This window comes from Saccopteryx leptura, chromosome 5, assembly GCF_036850995.1.
Source record: "Saccopteryx leptura isolate mSacLep1 chromosome 5, mSacLep1_pri_phased_curated, whole genome shotgun sequence".
NCBI lineage: Eukaryota > Metazoa > Chordata > Mammalia > Chiroptera > Emballonuridae > Saccopteryx > Saccopteryx leptura.
The window spans coordinates 217,355,904-217,373,186 of NC_089507.1; the positions used below are offsets into that span (position 1 = coordinate 217,355,904).

General features: G+C 46.4%; 1 protein-coding gene across 1 annotated transcript in view; it reads right to left on the reverse strand.

Moving 5' to 3' along the window:
• Positions 1-16,000, reverse strand: part of LOC136405150 (zinc finger protein 343-like) — an 86,305-nt gene extending 70,305 nt beyond the window's left edge. The window contains exons 1-4 of the mRNA XM_066384227.1: positions 15,924-16,000; positions 14,900-15,152; positions 14,664-14,722; positions 12,336-12,462 (exon numbers count right to left, since the gene is read on the reverse strand). Coding sequence (XP_066240324.1) covers positions 12,336-12,462; positions 14,664-14,722; positions 14,900-15,152; positions 15,924-15,995 — 511 coding nt within the window. The 5' untranslated portion in view covers positions 15,996-16,000. The remainder of the gene's footprint in view (positions 1-12,335; positions 12,463-14,663; positions 14,723-14,899; positions 15,153-15,923) is intronic.
• Positions 16,001-17,283: the final 1,283 nt, after the last annotated feature.

Sequence of the window (17,283 nt, forward strand, 5' to 3'; positions counted from 1 at the left end):
CCATGTTTGGTTAGTGGTCTAATCCTCCCTGAGGTGTAGGCTCAGATTTCTCTGTCTCCAGGAAGTCTCCTTCGGGCTCATTGTCGGACATGAATTTCCTTGATCCCCAGAGAACATTTCCCAGAGCTCTTACCATTCTATTCTGTGCTAGTCTGTTCAGAGCTGTCAGTTAGGAGACTGTGACCTTTTTTTTTTTTTTTTTAATTCATTTAGAGAGGAGAGAAAAAGAGACAGAGAGAGGAGAGAGAGACGGGGGGAGGAGCAGGAAGCATCAACTCCCATATGTGCCTTGACCAGGCAAGCCCAGGGTTCGAACCGGCAACCTCAGCATTTCCAGGTTGACGCTTTATCCACTGCGCCACCACAGGTCAGGCAGACTGTGACCTTTTTGAAGAATGCACCATCTATTGTGGCACTGCTACATTTTATATCCAGAATAAATCCTATAAACATTATTCTCAGTAAAATTAATAATTGTTTGGATGGATGGATGATGGTTGGATGGATGGATGGATGATGGATGCATGGAAGATATTTTCATGGAAAGGCTCAAAAACGTCAGCCATTTGCCACTTTCTGCGGGGGGTGGCTCTCTGTTCAGGGGCAGGGCAGAGATAAGGGGCCAAGGTTGTATCAGAGGGTGTCTTGAATTGCTGTTTTTATTGAAACAGTCACACCATCATTGGTGTGACTACCAACCCCACATCTCCAACTTCTGTTTCAGCTTTCTAAAAGAAGCGATCACAAACATCACTCACATAACTATGTTCAGCTATGACAACTCTTCACTCTGAAATAAGAGTGTCTCCCAGCCAACCCTGCACCCTGCTGATGTACACTGGTCACTTGATGGTAGACAGCCGTGGGAGTTGAATAGCTGTGCTCTTCTAAAATGTTTATTCCTGCGCTCCCTTCCTATTACTCTTTTCGAGGTGTTTCCATGTTGAAGTCACCAAAATGTCCAGCCAGTATATCTCGGTAACATTCCAGCTTTACACGTACCCATGTTTCCCAGGTCCACCTACACCTCTCTCTGCTTTGTTCGTCAATCTGCTATCACCTGAATTTCTTTCCAGTTTACTTGGAGATTTCAGTGAGAGCTTAACTAAGATTCCCCCCCTGGATATCATGAATAAATAAATATTCCTGAAAGTTGAAGACAGGACTTAGTGTTTATATGCATGTGTTCATTTCTGTAAGGACAATTAACTGTTTTTCTTAGTCTCAAAAAAACTTATGTTAACAGAAACAGAGAGAGGGACAGATAGGGACAGACAGACAGGGAGATCAGAAGCATCAATTCTTCCTTCCTGCACCTCAGTTGTTCATCGATTTCTTTCTCATATGTAGAATTGTCAAATTGGGCTATTTGAGCTCAGAAGGAGGAGGAATAGAAAAGGGTGTGGCCAAACACCAGACCATTGGACTAAGAAACAACAGCTGGGGTATGTCGAAGCTGTCTTGGACAAAATAGTAGGATGATGTGTCTAAGCAGGAGGATCCTTGGATAAGTGAGCTGAGGTGACTTGTCATTGAAGGTTTATTTATGGTTCTTTAAACCCATGAGTAACTAAGAGTCCCAAAGCAATGATTCATGATGGGAGGAGTGATCACAACTAAAGTGATCACAACTAAGTGATCACAACTAAAAAGAGTGTACCAGTAAAGGGTCCCTGAAAATGTAGGACTTGAATAGACCATTAAAAAACAGTGATGTCTTGATGTGGATGAGAGCAGAGTCGAAATTCAGAGAAAGAAAACCCAGGCGACGTAGGCTTCACAGCAGCCAACGAAAGTCATCATTTAGAAGCAACAATTCAGTTCTCAGTGACTGGGGAAGGCCCTCCCCTCTGGAACCTTGATCACTGACTCCATGCAAAGGCTCACATTCCCCAACAAATCTACTAGATTTATTTAGGACTCATTTCTTCAAGAGTTGGATTTTTGCAGGAAACCTGGGCTGTGAATGTGTGAATTCTTTTCCAGGTGCAGGTGTGAATAAGGGGCACAGACTGAGCTTAAGAGATTACTGGAACAGAAGGACGGGAAAACAAGAGGATGAATTGTGTATGAAAATTGTTAAGCTGGTGGCCACGGCCACGGCCATTCAGATGCAGGTTCACGTTGGATTCTGGCCGAAGGTAAAGGAACGGTGGAGACAGAAAATGTTAAGTGTTGGGCAGATAAAATATATTACGCTCACTTTGTTAAAGATGGCGCTGCCCACGTAAAAGCTGTTGCCCAGGTGATATTAATGTGTGTTGGGGGCAGGCAGAATCCTTGTAGCCTGGGGCTTGGTTTTGGGATTAAGCCTTTCCCACCCTTTTTGATGTGGGGCGGTACAATCCAATCATGCCTCAAAGAAGTGACTTTATATTAGAGACTTCCCTATTTTGTATATTGGATTAAAGGTTGTGAAGCTACATTATAAAATGGGGGCAGAACAAGAGCTTGCGCTCTTGGTTCCTGGGATGATTAGCATGAGAGAGCAGAGGGAGCAGAGCAGAGAGCAGAAAGAGGCCATGTGGCCAGAAGTAGCCAAGATGGCAGAGTGCTGAGATGCCAGTTTGTGCAGAGTTTGTATCTGGGATAAGGGAGGAGAATAAGTCTGGTGAGATAGAAACCTTTGATTCTAGGAAACTCGGATAAGTCAGTGGCTTTGTGAGCACTGAATGTGAGTGGGTTTTGGAGCCCAGTGTGTGTTTTTACTTGCCCGCCGGGTGCAAGCTAGAATTAAAGAAAATGGCCTATCAGTTTTTGGCTCCATTGTTTCTTTACCGACTGTCTGAATCCAATGCAAACCTGCATGGGCCAGAAGGCTGCTGTGATAGTGGCCCTGGCCCTGGCTTCTGGCCTTACATTAAGCCATTCTGTTTCTTAGTCTTGTAACGCAGAAGATCAAACAGGCAGGAGGGACCGCTTCCCTCTCACTCAGGGCTCCCAAGCCCAGACTCATTCTCGGCGTCAACACTCCCCCTCTCCCTCTGTACTCTCCAGCAAACAAGAGGAAACAATAGCCCCTTCCCAGGGAGGAAGTCAATCCACAGTTTGCTATTTGCTACCAGGGGCAGCACCTACATCCTTCCATACAGTATGCACAGAGGGCGCTGCCCCAATAAAGAAGTAAACCTAAACAGATTTTACCCAACAAAAATATAACAGTGGTCATTCTTAGGTTACTTAAATGATGCCTTTTATTTCTTTATTCCAATTATAAGAAGTGAAAAAAGAAAGATGTCTATTTAGCACCTAGTGCCATCTTTACTCTTATATGTGGGGGGGGGGGGTGTTCACGACTTTTGAGAGCCCCTCAAAGGTGACTCATAACTGATGTAGTGAGTCATGGAAACAAGTATGAACTCTTGGAAGGTTGAGGAAAAACAACAGGATGAAGCTCCACCCACAAACCCTGCCCACATCTGTCTCCTCCCTGAGTGTCCCCTAGAGCACTATGAGGTGTGACTGATTGTGAAAGCATCAGAGTCCCTCCCAGGCCACCTAAAGTTTCTCCAAATGCACTGTAGTAATGCAGTCAAATCAGAACTACCAACATCCAGTGTCGTGGTGAAAAAACCTACTCAAGGCACAAACTGATTGCAAGAGGAAGAGGGAGAGGCCTAGGGGACAGGCAATGAAGACCTCCGGAGCTCTGATTCTCACAGCTTTTATTGAGCAGAGGACAAAACTTCTATATAAGAACAAGGGAACAGGATTACAGAGGAGGAAGGTCAGGTGATAAGGGAAAAGAATGAATGAATAAGAGTCTTTTTGCTGACATGAAGAAAGGGATTCTTTTTCTTTTGCTAATTATCAAGTACAAAGGATGTGGAAATCTAGAATCTCTAAGCTACTTTATAAAAGCCAATTCAGGAGCACTTCTCTGTGTCTGACAAAAGTCACTCACAGTGTCTTGGTGTTGCATCCAGAACACATTCACTCAGGGCTATTAACTAAAGTTTCCCAGTCAAGTCATAGAGTTCAAAGTTAGATGGCTGGTTGCCTACATGCACCTGTTCTATGATGTATCCTGAGGTGAGCTTTTCCCTAGTCTGTGCCCATTCATCTCACACACATAGAACGTATACGCTGACATTTGTGAGGGTTGGTTTATGGCCACAGCTGTGACTATTCTCCTTATACACTTCAGAGGTCTCGTGAGAGTGGAGTCCCTGGAGACAATGGATGGAGAATTGAGTGGTTTATTGGTGAATGAGTGCCAAAATTGGCAGAGACAGGAGCTGACCTGCAATGTGTTCACAACTGAGATCTCATGGGCACTCCTGACCCAGGATGACCCTCTGAACCCAACAGAATCGAGAGGTGAGGTTTTGTCTTCCCATCTCCATCAGCCATGGGCAGGAATCACTGTCAAGGGGCTGATCTCTGTGGCCGAGAGCAGGTCCTATAGAAGAATTCATCACCATGCCCATCAGCAGCAGTTATCAGCAGCTGCAGGGGTGTGGGTCCTGATAAGGTGATCTGAGCAGAGCTCCACAGGATCCCCACTGAGGGATCTCCCCACGGCATGAGAAGAAGGATGCACGATCACAGGATCCCTGTCCATAATGCCTTCACACACACAGCTGGTCTCTGAGTATGCCTTCACGTGCCAGCCTACTGGTTACTGGCTGTTCGATTAGTGTTGAATTTTCGCTAACACCTCACCGACAGTCCCTGCACACACGCTTCCCGCCTAAGTGCCTCCTCCTTGTGCAATGGGGGTTGACTTACAGCTAAAGCTACCTGCATGCTGCATGCATGCGACTCCTCTGGTGAATGTGTCCTTGGTGCCTGATGACAGGCAACACATCTCTGCAGTCTAACTTGCTTTACCCACACACAAGGGGACAGTCGGGTGTCTCTCTGGTGTGAGATGAGGTCTCACTGATTGCTGGAGTCCTCACCATGATCCCTGCATACGCAAGGCTTCCCCCTTCCCCCCTCCCTGTGTCCTCAGGTGTCTCATGACATCAGACATGTAGCTAAAGCTTCACCCACACATTCCCGAAAATGTCACGCTCGTCCTTAAAAGTATCCTCTGCTGATTAAAAAGTTCTGCTTTCCAGATAAAGTCTTGTCCACAGCAAACGCACTTCTAAGGATTCTCTCCCAAGCACGTCCTCTGGTGTCTCCTGAGAGCTGACGCATCAGCAAATCCTCATCTACACTCTGGGCACATGTACAGCTTCTCCCGCAAATGAGTAGAATGGTGTTGAATGAGATCTGAACTGTCTGAAGCTCTGTCCACGTTCTCTGCAAACATGCTTCTTCCGAGTGTTTCCTCTGGTGAGTCCAAAGGGACGACTTCCGCTATACCCTCGGACACACTCACCACACATAAAGGACTTCTCCGAGGTAGTCCGGTGTCTCATGAAGTTGCCCTTAAAACCAAGTCCTCGTACACACTCGGGGCATACCTAGGGCTTCTACCTCGAGTAAGCAGACCAGTGTTTCTTGAAGTATAACTTCAAACTAAATCCTCGTCTACACTCCTGGCACAGATAATGTTCTCCCTCAATTCAGTCTGCTGGTGTGTCCTGAGGTCTGTCAGATAACCAAATTCTCCTCCACATTCCAGGCACACATAGCGTGTCTATTCTGAGTGAGTCATCTGGTGTCTCCTGAGTGCTGACTTATAACCAAATCCCCGTCCACACTCCAGGCACACAAAGGGCTTCTCCTCTGAGTGAGTCCTCTGGTGTGTTTTGAGGGTTGACTTCTCATGAAATTCTCATCCACACTTCGGACACACAAAGGGCTTGTACCCCGAGTGAGTCCTCTGGTGTCTTCTGAGGTCTCTCAGAAAACCAAATTCTCATCCACATTCCAGGCACACATAGGGTATCCCCGCCCAGTGAGTTATTTGGTGTGTCCTGAGGGCTAACTTATAACCAAAGGTTTGTCCACACTCAGGGCAAATGTGGGGCTTCTCCCCTGAGTGAGTCCTCTGCTGTGCTTTGAGGGTTGAAATCCTTGCCCACACGCCAAGCACATGAACGGCTTCTCCTGCTGTGGGCCAGCTGCAACAAGTACACTCAGGTCCCCAGCTGGAACGGTATGGAATTAGAAAAAATAGACTGAAAGTCTGAAAGAATATAAAAGATGGGTGTGAAAGGGCCCTGCAATTCCTGCTAGCAGTAAATACCGCCCTAGCAGGGAGCAAAACATGGGGTTTGGCACCAGAAACCCTATTCTTCCTTATTTACACCGCAAAGCAAAAATTAGCATATCAATGACTTTTCTGATTATATTTCTTTTTTTTTTTCAGTGACAGAGAGAGAGAGACAGATAGGGACAGACAGACAGGAATGGAGAGAGATGAGAAGCATCAATCATCAGTTTTTCGTTGCGACATCTTAGTTGTTCATTGATTGCTTTCTCATATGTACCTTGACCGTGGGGCTTCAGCAGACCAAGTAACCCCTTCCTCAAGCCAGCGACCTTGGGTCCAAGCTGGTGAGCATTTTGCTCAAGTCAGATGAGCCCGCGCTCAAGCTGGCGACCTCGGGGTCTCAAACCTGGGTCCTCAGCATCCAAGGCCGACACTCTATCCCAGGGGTCCCCAAACCTTTTACGCAGGGGGCCAGTTCACTGTTCCCTCAGACCATTGGAGGGCCGGACTATAAAAAAAAACTATGGCCTGACCTGTGGTGGCACAGTGGATAAAGCGTCAACCTGAAAACACTGAGTTTGCCGGTTCAAAACCCTGGCTTGCCTGGTCAAGGCACATATGGGAGTTGATGCTTCCTGCTCCTCCCTCTTCTCATTTTTCTCTCTCTTTCCTCTCTAAAATGAATTTTAAAAAAATTAAAAAACAAACAAAAAGAAAACTATGAACAAATCCCTATGCACACTGCACATATCTTATTTTAAAGTAAAAAAACAAAACAGGAACAAATACAATATTTAAAATAAAGAACAAGTAAATTTAAATCAACAAACAGACCAGTATTTCAATGGGAACTATGGGCCTACTTTTGGCTAATGAGATGGTCAATGTGCTCCTCTCACTGACCACCAATGAAAGAGGTGCCCCTTCCGGAAGTGCGGCGGGGGCCAGATAAATGGCCTCAGAGGGCCGCATGCAGCCCGCGGGGCTATAGTTTGGGGACCCCTGCTCTATCCACTGCACCACTGCTTGCTCAGGCTGATTACACTTTCCAAGTCAACTCAAAAACTCCACCAAGTGTGGAAAACCCCCACCAATTCTTAACATCCTAACTTTACAGAAAGAAGAAACTTGTCTCCAGTTTCTCTGGGAAACACCAGGGGTAGGATGAGCAAATACATGGAGGTGTGGGGAAGGGCTTAGCCTTTTACACCTTTACAGAACAAGTGGTGTGAGGGGTTGGACAGCAGCCAGTTCCCAGCACCTTTGTCCCTCAGAAACAACTCTAAAAACCCTGTTGATTTTTCGGTCCCCAACACTCTCCCCTGAGTGAGTCCGCTGGTGTCTCCTGAGGAGCGAATTATAACGAAATCCGCGTCCACACTCCGGGCACATGAAGGGCATCTCCCCCGAGTGAGTCATCTCGTGTGACCTGAGGTATCTCATATGACTAAATCCTCGTCCACATTCCAGGCACACATAGGGTGTCTCCCTTGAGTGAGTCCTCTGGTGTCTGCTGAGGGATGACTTAGAATCAAATCCTTGTCCACACTCCGGGCACACGAAGGGTGTCTCCCCGGTGTGAGTCATCTGGTGTGTCCTGAGGGCTAACTTATAACCAAATCCACGTCCACACTCAGGACAAATAAAGGGCTTCTCCCCAGAGTGAGTCCTCTGGTGTGCTTTGAGGGTTGACTTCTCACGAAATCCTCGTCCACACTCCAAGCACATGAAGGGCTTTTCCCCTGAGTGAGTCATCTGGTGTCTCCTGAGTTTTGAAATAACATGAAATCCTCGTCCACAATCTGGGCACATGAATGGCTTCTCCCCTGAGTGAGTCATCTGGTGTGTCCTGAGGTCTCTCAAAAAACAATATTCTCGTCCACATTCCAGGCACACAAAGGGTTTCTTTGCCAAGTGAGTCAACTGGTGATTCCTGAGGGCTGATTTATAACCAAATCCTCTTCCGCACTCTGGGCACATGAAGGGTTTCTCACCAGAGTGAGTCCGCTGGTGTCTCCTGAGGTGTGCGTTATCACGAAATTTTTGTCCACACTCCGGGCACATAAAGGGCTTCTCTCCCGAGTGAGTCATCTGGTGTCTCTTGAGTTTTGACTTAACAAGAAATTCTTGTCCACACTCTGGGCACACGAAGGGCTTCTCCACCGAGCGACTTCCCTGGTGTATCATGACATTTGATTTATCACCAAATCTTTGGCTACACTCACCACATAGAAAAGGATTCTCCATGGATGACTGTATCCCTGGGTGTCTGAGGAGGTGTGATGTGAGTGTGAAGCCTCTCCTACACTGCCTGCAAACGTAGCGATTCTCCCCTGAGAGGGTCACCGTATCTGCCATAAGGTTTGATTCCAAACTGCAGTCAGGTTCATGTTCATTATAGCATACAGGTCTGGATCTCGGGGTTTCCAATTTATTTCTCCCCTTGTCTGTCTGCACAGGGCTTACCCCTTGGGCTGCGCTGGGCTCTATTTCTAGCACCGCATGACCTTCCCTGGAAGGTCCTTGGGGTGGGCTGTGGAATGTGCCTGAGGTCTCCCCCTCCTCCATCTGCACAAACAAAACTCTCAAGCCGTCTTCTCTGCCTTCACCTTCTGTGTTTTTCCTCCAGCAACTCTGAGAAAAAGATGTCCACTCCTGATGCCACAGGACCGAATTCCCCGGATAGAAGTCACACATGTCTGAGCACACGGGAAGGACCTGCTGGCTGGGTAGTGGCTCCCGGGAGAAATCCAGAATTCGAGAAAACCTGGGGTCCATTTCTGGTTTTGATTGTGCTGTGGAAAGAAAGTTCAATCAGAGAAGCCCCAACAGGCTGCAGAAATTCCTGCCTGGTCTCAGGGAAACTAGTGCCCTCCTGCCACACCTGTTATTAATAATATGTATGTAACATCATTTGTTTCTACCAATGATTTCTTTTTTTTTTAAGAGACAGAGAGAGAGTCAGAGAGAGGGATAGACAGAGACAGACAGACAGGAACGGAAAGAAGAGAAGCATCAATTATTAGTTTTTCGTTACGCATTGCGACACCTTAGTTGTTCATTGATTGCTTTCTCATATGTGCCTTGACCGCGGGCCTTCAGCAGACCGAGTAACCCCTTGCTGAGCCAGCGACCTTGGGTCCAAGCTGATGAGCTTTTTGCTCAAACCAGATGAGCCCGTGCTCAAGCTGGCGACCTCGGGGTCTCGAACCTGAGTCCTCGACATCTCAGTCCTACGCTCTATCCACTACGCCACTGCTGTTCAGGCTACCAATGATTTCTTTAGGTTCCGTTTCTACACAGTCCCTTTTCTTTGGCAATCTAGTGGAACCATCCCAGAAACATCTTCTACACGTCATTCAGACTGGGCACCTTCCAGGTAAGCAATCTGCCCTGTAAATACCTTCAATACCACCAGTTCTTTCTTTCTACTAAGTCAGCCAATCTGTGACACTCGCATGGGTGCCCTGTTTACACTTCTGTTGTACTTGGAGGTGACAGTCTCTATGACCTATGTGGAAATCTTCTTCATGACTTTACTTGTTACAAAAAAAAAAGAAAGACTGAACACATAAAATGTTACTTAATCAGAAGGGCTTCCAGACATAGGAAATGGTACAATACACAGTGGTTGAACAGAGTGTTTAAGAAATGAATCTGAATTTCAGGATGCCCATCTGCAAAGAATTACTTGGAAGAAATAATTTCTAAGTACTAAGTCTCTACTAAGTACTGTGACTTCTGCCAGGAGAAAGAAAGACCTAGTTCATCGTGTCAGGATTCTGGAACCCTGGCCCAGACCAATCTCATCACACTGACATCCCACTTCTCAACAGCATTTCCTTGGACCAGTGGAGATTCTTGAAGGATTAGTGCCACTTTGAAACACATTTTTAAAAGCCACAATGTGGTTTCATGATTGCCACTTCCTTCTTCATTTTTAAGAATACCAGACCCAACCTGACCAGGCGGTGGCGCAGCGGATAGAGTGTCAGACTGGGACGTGAAGGACCCAGACTAGAAACCCCGAGGTCACCAGCTTGAGCGCGGGCTCATCTGGTTTGAGCAAGGCTCACCAGCTTGATCCTAAGGTCACTGGCTTGCACTAGGGGTCACTCTGTCTGCTGTAGTTTTCAGGTCAAGGCATATATGAGAAAGTAATAATGAGAAATTAAGGTACTGCAATAAAGAATTGATGTTTCTCATTTCTCTCCCTTCTGGTCTATTTATTTCTATCTGTACCTCTGTCTCTGTCACAGAAAAAAAAGGAAAAAAGAATAGCAGAGCCAGACAGAGGTAGTTCTTTTACCAAGATTCCAGAACCGTTAGAGTTGAACAAGAGGCCATACAAGACATGAACATTTGGCCCTGCTCTGTCAGCTCAGTGGTAGAGTGTCAGCCCAGCATGTAGGTGTCCCGGGTGTGGTTCCTGGTCAGGGCAACAGAACTGACCATCTGCTTCTCCACCACTCACCTATTCCCTTCTCTCTATCTCTCTCTCTCTTCCCCTTTCCCAGCCATGACTGACTTAGAGGGTGTTAAACCCAGATGCTGAGGACTGCTCCACAGCCTCGCCTCGGGCACTAAAATATCTCTGTTGCCAAGCAACAGAGCAACGGTCCCAGGTGGACAGAGCGCCGTGTAGGAGAAGCCTGGCGGATGGATCGTATTCGGAACCCATGTGGGAGTCTTTCTCTTTGACTCCGTGGATCTCACTTAAGGAATACGTAAAAAAATTTTGTTTAGCCCTGGCCGGTTGGCTTAGTGGTAGAGCGTCGGCCTGGCGTGCAGAAGTCCTGGGTTCGATTCCCGGCCAGGGCACACAGGAGAAGCGCCCATCTGCTTCTCCACCCCTCCCCTCTCCTTCCTCTCTGTCTCTCTCTTCCCCTCCCACAGCCAAGGCTCCATTGGAGCAAAGATGGCCGGGGCGCTGGGGATGGCTCCTTGGCCTCTGCCCCAGGTGCTGGAGTGGCTCTGGTCTCAACAGAGCAACGCCCCGGAGGGGCAGAGCGTTGCCCCCTGGTGGGCGTGCCGGGTGGATCCCGTTTGGGCGCATGCGGGAGTCTGTCTGTCTCTCCCCGTTTCCAACTTCAGAAAAATACAAAAAAAAAAAAATTTTGTTTAATGTTTTGATTACATGTTAAAATAATATTTTGCTATATTGGATGACATAACATTGTTAATTTCACACATTTATGTCTATTTTTTAATAAATATAGTTAAAATTTTAAAATTATCCTTATGGCTCACATTATATTTGCACAGAACAGCAAGGATCTAGAACAGGGGTGGGAACAATATAGCTTCTTACGTATATAATCCTCCCCTCTGTTTTTCTGTCCATAAGCTCAGGATGGTTTTTACATTGTGAACCATACGCAAACAAGCCAAAAGAATAATACTTCATGACACATAAAAATGACATGAAATTCAAATTTTGGTTTCCACAAAAAAAAATCTTAAGGGGACAGAAACATACCCACTCACCGACCTATCATCCTGGCTACTTTAGTGTGACAGAAACAGAGGTCAGAGCAGTTAGAGACCGGTTTAACAACAAAACACCAAAAATAGCTATTCTCTGGCCCTTAATAGAAAAAGTGGCCAATGGCTGATTCAGAGTAATGTTGCAATTGAAAGTATTTATCCACTAGGATTAAAGGACCAATGTAAGTTTCTAAATAAAAGAGAAAAGAACTAGCTCATGAAACTCAAACCTCCAACAGTTAGAAGGCGTTACTCTCTCCTCTCCCACGTGCAAACTGCACTTCCAGTCCCACCGGCCTCCTTACAATTCCCTACCCCTGGGAGGGACATCCCTTCCTTAATGTCTTAGTGCCAACACGTCTCCACCTGAAATGCTATTTCCTTTCACACACAGAGTCTAACTCCATCACCACATTACATCTTTAGTCAAATGTTACCTATTCCTTGATTTCAAGTTCAGCCCGCCACCCCGTCACACTTGATACTCCTTTGTCCTGCTTTATTTGATGATTATTTTTGACCAGGAAGTGCTTAGTATGGTTTAACATACCATCCTATCCCTGCATGTGAAGCTTGTTTCTCATCTGTCTCGATACATTGGGAAAAGTAAGACCCCACGGGCAGGGGCTGCTATTCCTTGACTTTTCCATTGTTTTAAGTGTCTAGAACATTTTCTGTTCCACGGTAGGTGGTCCATCCCGCTACCACAGTAAGGAAGGACAGAACACAGCCTCACCCAGCGAGAGCAGGTTCCTGTAGTTCTCCAGCATCACTTCCTTGTACAGGCTCCTCTGCGCAGGGCTCAGCCTCCTCCATTCCTCCTCTGTGAAGACCACGGCCACATCCCTGAATGTGATCGGTACCTATTAACAAGGAATTCATTAACAAGAAGCAAGTCACCATCAATTTTCCAAGTGCGATGAGTAAATCCCGTGGCCCTGGGGGTCTGGATCTACACATGTTGGTCCAGTTCTTTCCCTGGTACACAGTTCTATGTTCCAAATTCTAATGGCCTCGACTATGGCTTTGTATTAAAATTGAAGGGGCGTTGAACTGACGCATACACCCATTCCTGGGCCCTGGACATTTATAATTTCATTGGAGAAGTGATTTGTGAATCAAATTTTAAACCTGGCCTTACAAGGCTGGGGCACAGTGGTTAGAGCATCGGACTGGGAAGCAGAGGACCCAGGTTCGAATCCCCGATTTCGAAGCTTTGAGTGCAGCCTCATCCAGCTGGAGCATGGACTCAAGGGGATAAGTGTGGGTTCACAGATTTGACCCCATGATCGCTGGCTTTAGTCCAAGGTCACGGGCTTGAGCCAGGGCTCACTCTTTATGCGGTTGCTCCCATCTCAAAGCACAAGTGAGGAAGCAATGATTGAACACTAAGGTGCTACAATGAAGAATTCATGCTTTTCATCTCTCTCCCTTTCTGTCTGTCCCTATCGGTCCCTTTTTCAGTCTCTCTCTCTATCAGTGTCAAAAAAAAGCCCCTAAAACCTAAAACAGTGTTTGTTCATGAAGGTGACATTGAGTTTGCACTATGGAGAAATTTTAAGGCGCAAGAGGTGCAGATGGGCATAAAAGATTTTGAAAGGGACTCGGTGTCCACAGTGTATCACCCAGCACACATCTCATAACCGGTGAGGGAAGGATTAATGTACCGTCCAGGGACATTTTAACTCAGCACAGAACTGAAAAGTTGTTTTCATTTTACGCAACAGGGAAATATATTTAGACTTCCTCTCATTCTCATATTCGTATGTTCTTTCTTTCTTTCACACCCTGTATCTCTCCCCTTCAATATACACTGTTAAATACTGCACATTTTAGGTAAAATAATGTAGCAACTCTGGAGACCAACCCAGCTCCCTCTCGGGCTCTGGCTCTCCTCACTTGTTCATGTTTTCTGACTCATCTTGGCGAGTTCAGTAAAGGCTCTTGCCCCAGAATATGTGTCTAATCAGCAGGGGAGACCGGGACATGCACAATCACGCTGACCCTCCCCCCTTCAGAAATGAGTTTGTTTAGCAGGGTTCACTTGGCCGTTCTGCCTGATGTACTTCTGTAACCTTACATAGTATAAAAAAAAAGAATTAACACAAAGTTGAGCTACACAACAACACCAGACAAAATAAACTTCCACCTGGGCTGTTGCTCCACACATCACCAGATGTAAAAAAACAACGGCCTGAGTCTTAGAGTAATAGATAGTTAAAACAATAGACTAAGAAAGAAAGAAAAAAAGGAATTATAAGTATATACGAGTATTCTCTAATCTTGGAAAAATACATAACCAGACCAGGAAGCTTCAACCAGGGCTGCAAAATGGGCCTCCCAGTATGCACATTTATGAGGAAGTGTCCTCTAGAGAGAAACGCCCATTCAGATATATCTGAGATGCTACCAGTTTTTATGAGAAAAGTTTGGCTGAAGACTATTGCATGAAGGCCCTTCCTGCATAACCTCTAGGAACAAAAAAGGTCACCACATTCAGAATAACTCACTAGATAGGCAATCAAATGATTAAGAACATCCTTCCCAGTTTAGGGGAAACTATAGCAGGACCTCTCAACCCAGAGTCAATAACTCAGTCATTCCTGCAAAAACTCCTTTTTTTGTGAACTTTTCTGCTCATGTTCAACTGAGTTCAAATTCACATTTTTAAGTACTGTTTCTCCACACTATGCTTTGATTCTTCACTTGTTCAAAAATTTCAATAGTAAAAAATAAATAGATGTTTGCTACAAAAGACAGTAACTTTACCTAGTGTGATATAAAATGAAATTAAATAGTACATTTAAAATTTTTAATAATCTCACTTTTTCAAAAATATCCCTATATTTTGCACTTTCCTGGGTTCTACTATTCTTGGGTAGATTTTTCAACAAGGACAATAAAACACACAAATGCAGGAGTCATTCCAAATTGACCAACATGGTGCAGGACACAGGCATGAACTGTCTAATGTTGATTACTTTTTCCTTCCCAAGAAAAGAGAATATCTAGTTTGCCTAGTCAGCATTTCAGAGAAAAGGGAAAAAATGTAACCCCAACTCACCAGTGTTTTGGGCTTTCCCCACTTTTCTTGGAGCAAGTCAGTGCAGTTGGAAGGCAGACCTAGGGGAAGAACAAAGCTCTGAGGGTGCAGGCCTCCCAGAATGCCCCGGGGAGCAGCTCCTCGGAGCCCAGGACAGAGGGAGCAGTCCCTTTACTCAGCTGGGGTCACTACAGTGCTCTCAGCTAAGCCTAGAGCCTTACTCCTCCTCCTCACCTCTCCAGACTCTCAACTCTCACCTTTAGCCTCATGATTTAGGGTCAAATTCTTCATGGTCTCCATGTCTTCCCTGTTCTCCTCCTGGTCCTGCTCTCTCAAGGCCGAAGTTTGAGACAATGTCATGGCCCTGGGGTCAGACACGTGTTTGCCCTGAAATTCTAGCACCCAGTCAGGTAGAACTTGGTTCATCGCAAGATCAAATTCTGCTCCTGCCCCAGGTGACTTCTCGAACTGTCCTTGTGAAAGCCCACCGTGTTTCCACGAAGCCAGCACCTGCGGGTGGAGCAGCAATGTGACGTTTCCACACTCCTTACTGTACAAATCAGGCACTGCAGGTCCTGAGAGCTCCCACCCAACCGCATCCCCACTCACTCACCGACTTGGGACAGACTCAGCCCCACAAAACAAGCCCAAAACCCCAGAACTCTGTATTTACAATCAGTCTGGGGTTCCCACAACCATTCAAATATACGCATGACCCCAGTTGGTGTTCCCTTGCCAAAAACAGGGGGGCTATGTGGTCGGATGTGAACCCCCACCCACCACAGGGAATGCCTATTTAGCTCTGGCTTAACTTGAGTCCTCAGAGCCCATGTAAACCTCGGGGATGCACGTCTGCAGCCACCACTCTATGTGAATTGTATGGCTCAGAATCATCTCAACTCCTCCAAAAAGTGATATGAGTCTGACCAGGATGTAGTGCAGTGGATAGAGCATCGGACTGGGACGCGGGAAACCCAGATTCGAAAATACGAGGTCGCCAGCTTGAGCTGCGCTCATGTGGTTTGAGCAAAGCCCACCAGCTTGGACCTAAGGTTGCTGACCTTGAACAAAGAGTCACTCGCTCTGCTGTCGTCTTCCCCCCCCCTCCCCCCATCAAGATTCATATGAGAAAGCAGTCAATGAACAACTAAGGTGCCGCAAGAAAGAATTGATGCTTCTCATCTCTCTCCCTTCCTGTCTGTCTCTCCCTATCTACCCCTTTCTCTGACTCTCTCTCTTTATGTGTGTTTTTATAAAAATCATATGAGAATTCCGGCTCACCTGCTCCAGCGGGTGACGGAAGGACCCCGGCAGGACCCGCAACTCACGTCTCCCCAGCAAGCTAAATCTCATCCCATGTCCCCGCGCTAAATGGACGTCTGGGGCCCCGTCCCTGCTCCAAAAATGAAACCTCCCGCACTTCCCGTTCCATCTACTGCACACCAGCCTCACTCATCCTGGGTCCAACCCACCAGCTCCCAGCACCGCTCCTAACCCTAGGCACGGACTCTAATCCCTTCTTCCAGCTCGGTAGTCACCCAGGCAGCCCGCAACCACGAGAACCAGCAGCAAAGGTTCACGTAATCTCCATGCTCATCCGCAAAACAACTACAATTCCCAGAATCCCTTGCGGCATCTCCTCCTATTGCCTGCAACACAACGACCGTTAAACCACGAGTATAATATACCTAAATAGCGTATACTGTAGTGGCACCCAACAAGTTTTTCAATATATTGATTTCAGAGAGAAAGCGAGAGTGGAAGTCAGAAAGACAGAGAGAGAGAGAAAAACATAGATTTTTTTTATTCCACTAATTTATGCATTCATTGGTTGATTCTTGTATGTACCCTGACTGGGGATCAAACCTGCAATCTTGGCACATTCCCCGATGCTCTAACCAACCGAACAATCCGACTAGCTCGACCTGATCTCTTATTCTAAATTACTCAAGTATAAAGAGAAAATAATTCCGTGTAGTAGTCCGTTCCCAGGATTTCAATCGAAAAGACTACAGTTCCCAGAAGGCTCTACGGCAGCATCTGCTGAGGTTATTTCCCGTGTAGACTATTTCTCACCCAGGTTCAGTGGAGAAAGCATTTCCGGTTTCTGAGTCCAGGTGGTCACCCCGCAGGTTGTGAGGCTGTTCTCGGCTTTGGCATGTATTTCCCTTCCCGTGACCCAGCTAAACTCACTGCGTTTAAGGCAGATTACACACACGCCTCTTTTATCCCCCCGAGTGACTTCTAAGTGTGGCTCCCTGCTACTGGCCCACTGTTGGGGTGCAAGCCGTGAGGAACGGAACCAGAGCCCAAATTGATTAGGAATTTGAAAAGCCTTTATTAGCACGCCGCCATCTGTCCACTGGCAATTGCAACAGACAACGATGAGCTCCAGGGGACAGAGGTATTTAAGGGCAAAACCCATAAGGTTACAGTTGTTTCAGCACGTTTGCACTATATCTTGCAAAAGTCCTCATTGTTCTAAAGATAATAAACCGTCTTCCTGCAGTATCTGCAAGGCTGACGCACAAAGAACCTGCTTCTGTTAGCAAGATTAGATCTGAGCCTAACTGCTGAGGCTTGTAAATATTTTCTACTTGCAGTTGTAGCTATAAACTAGTTCCTCTTAAGCATTGAGCTA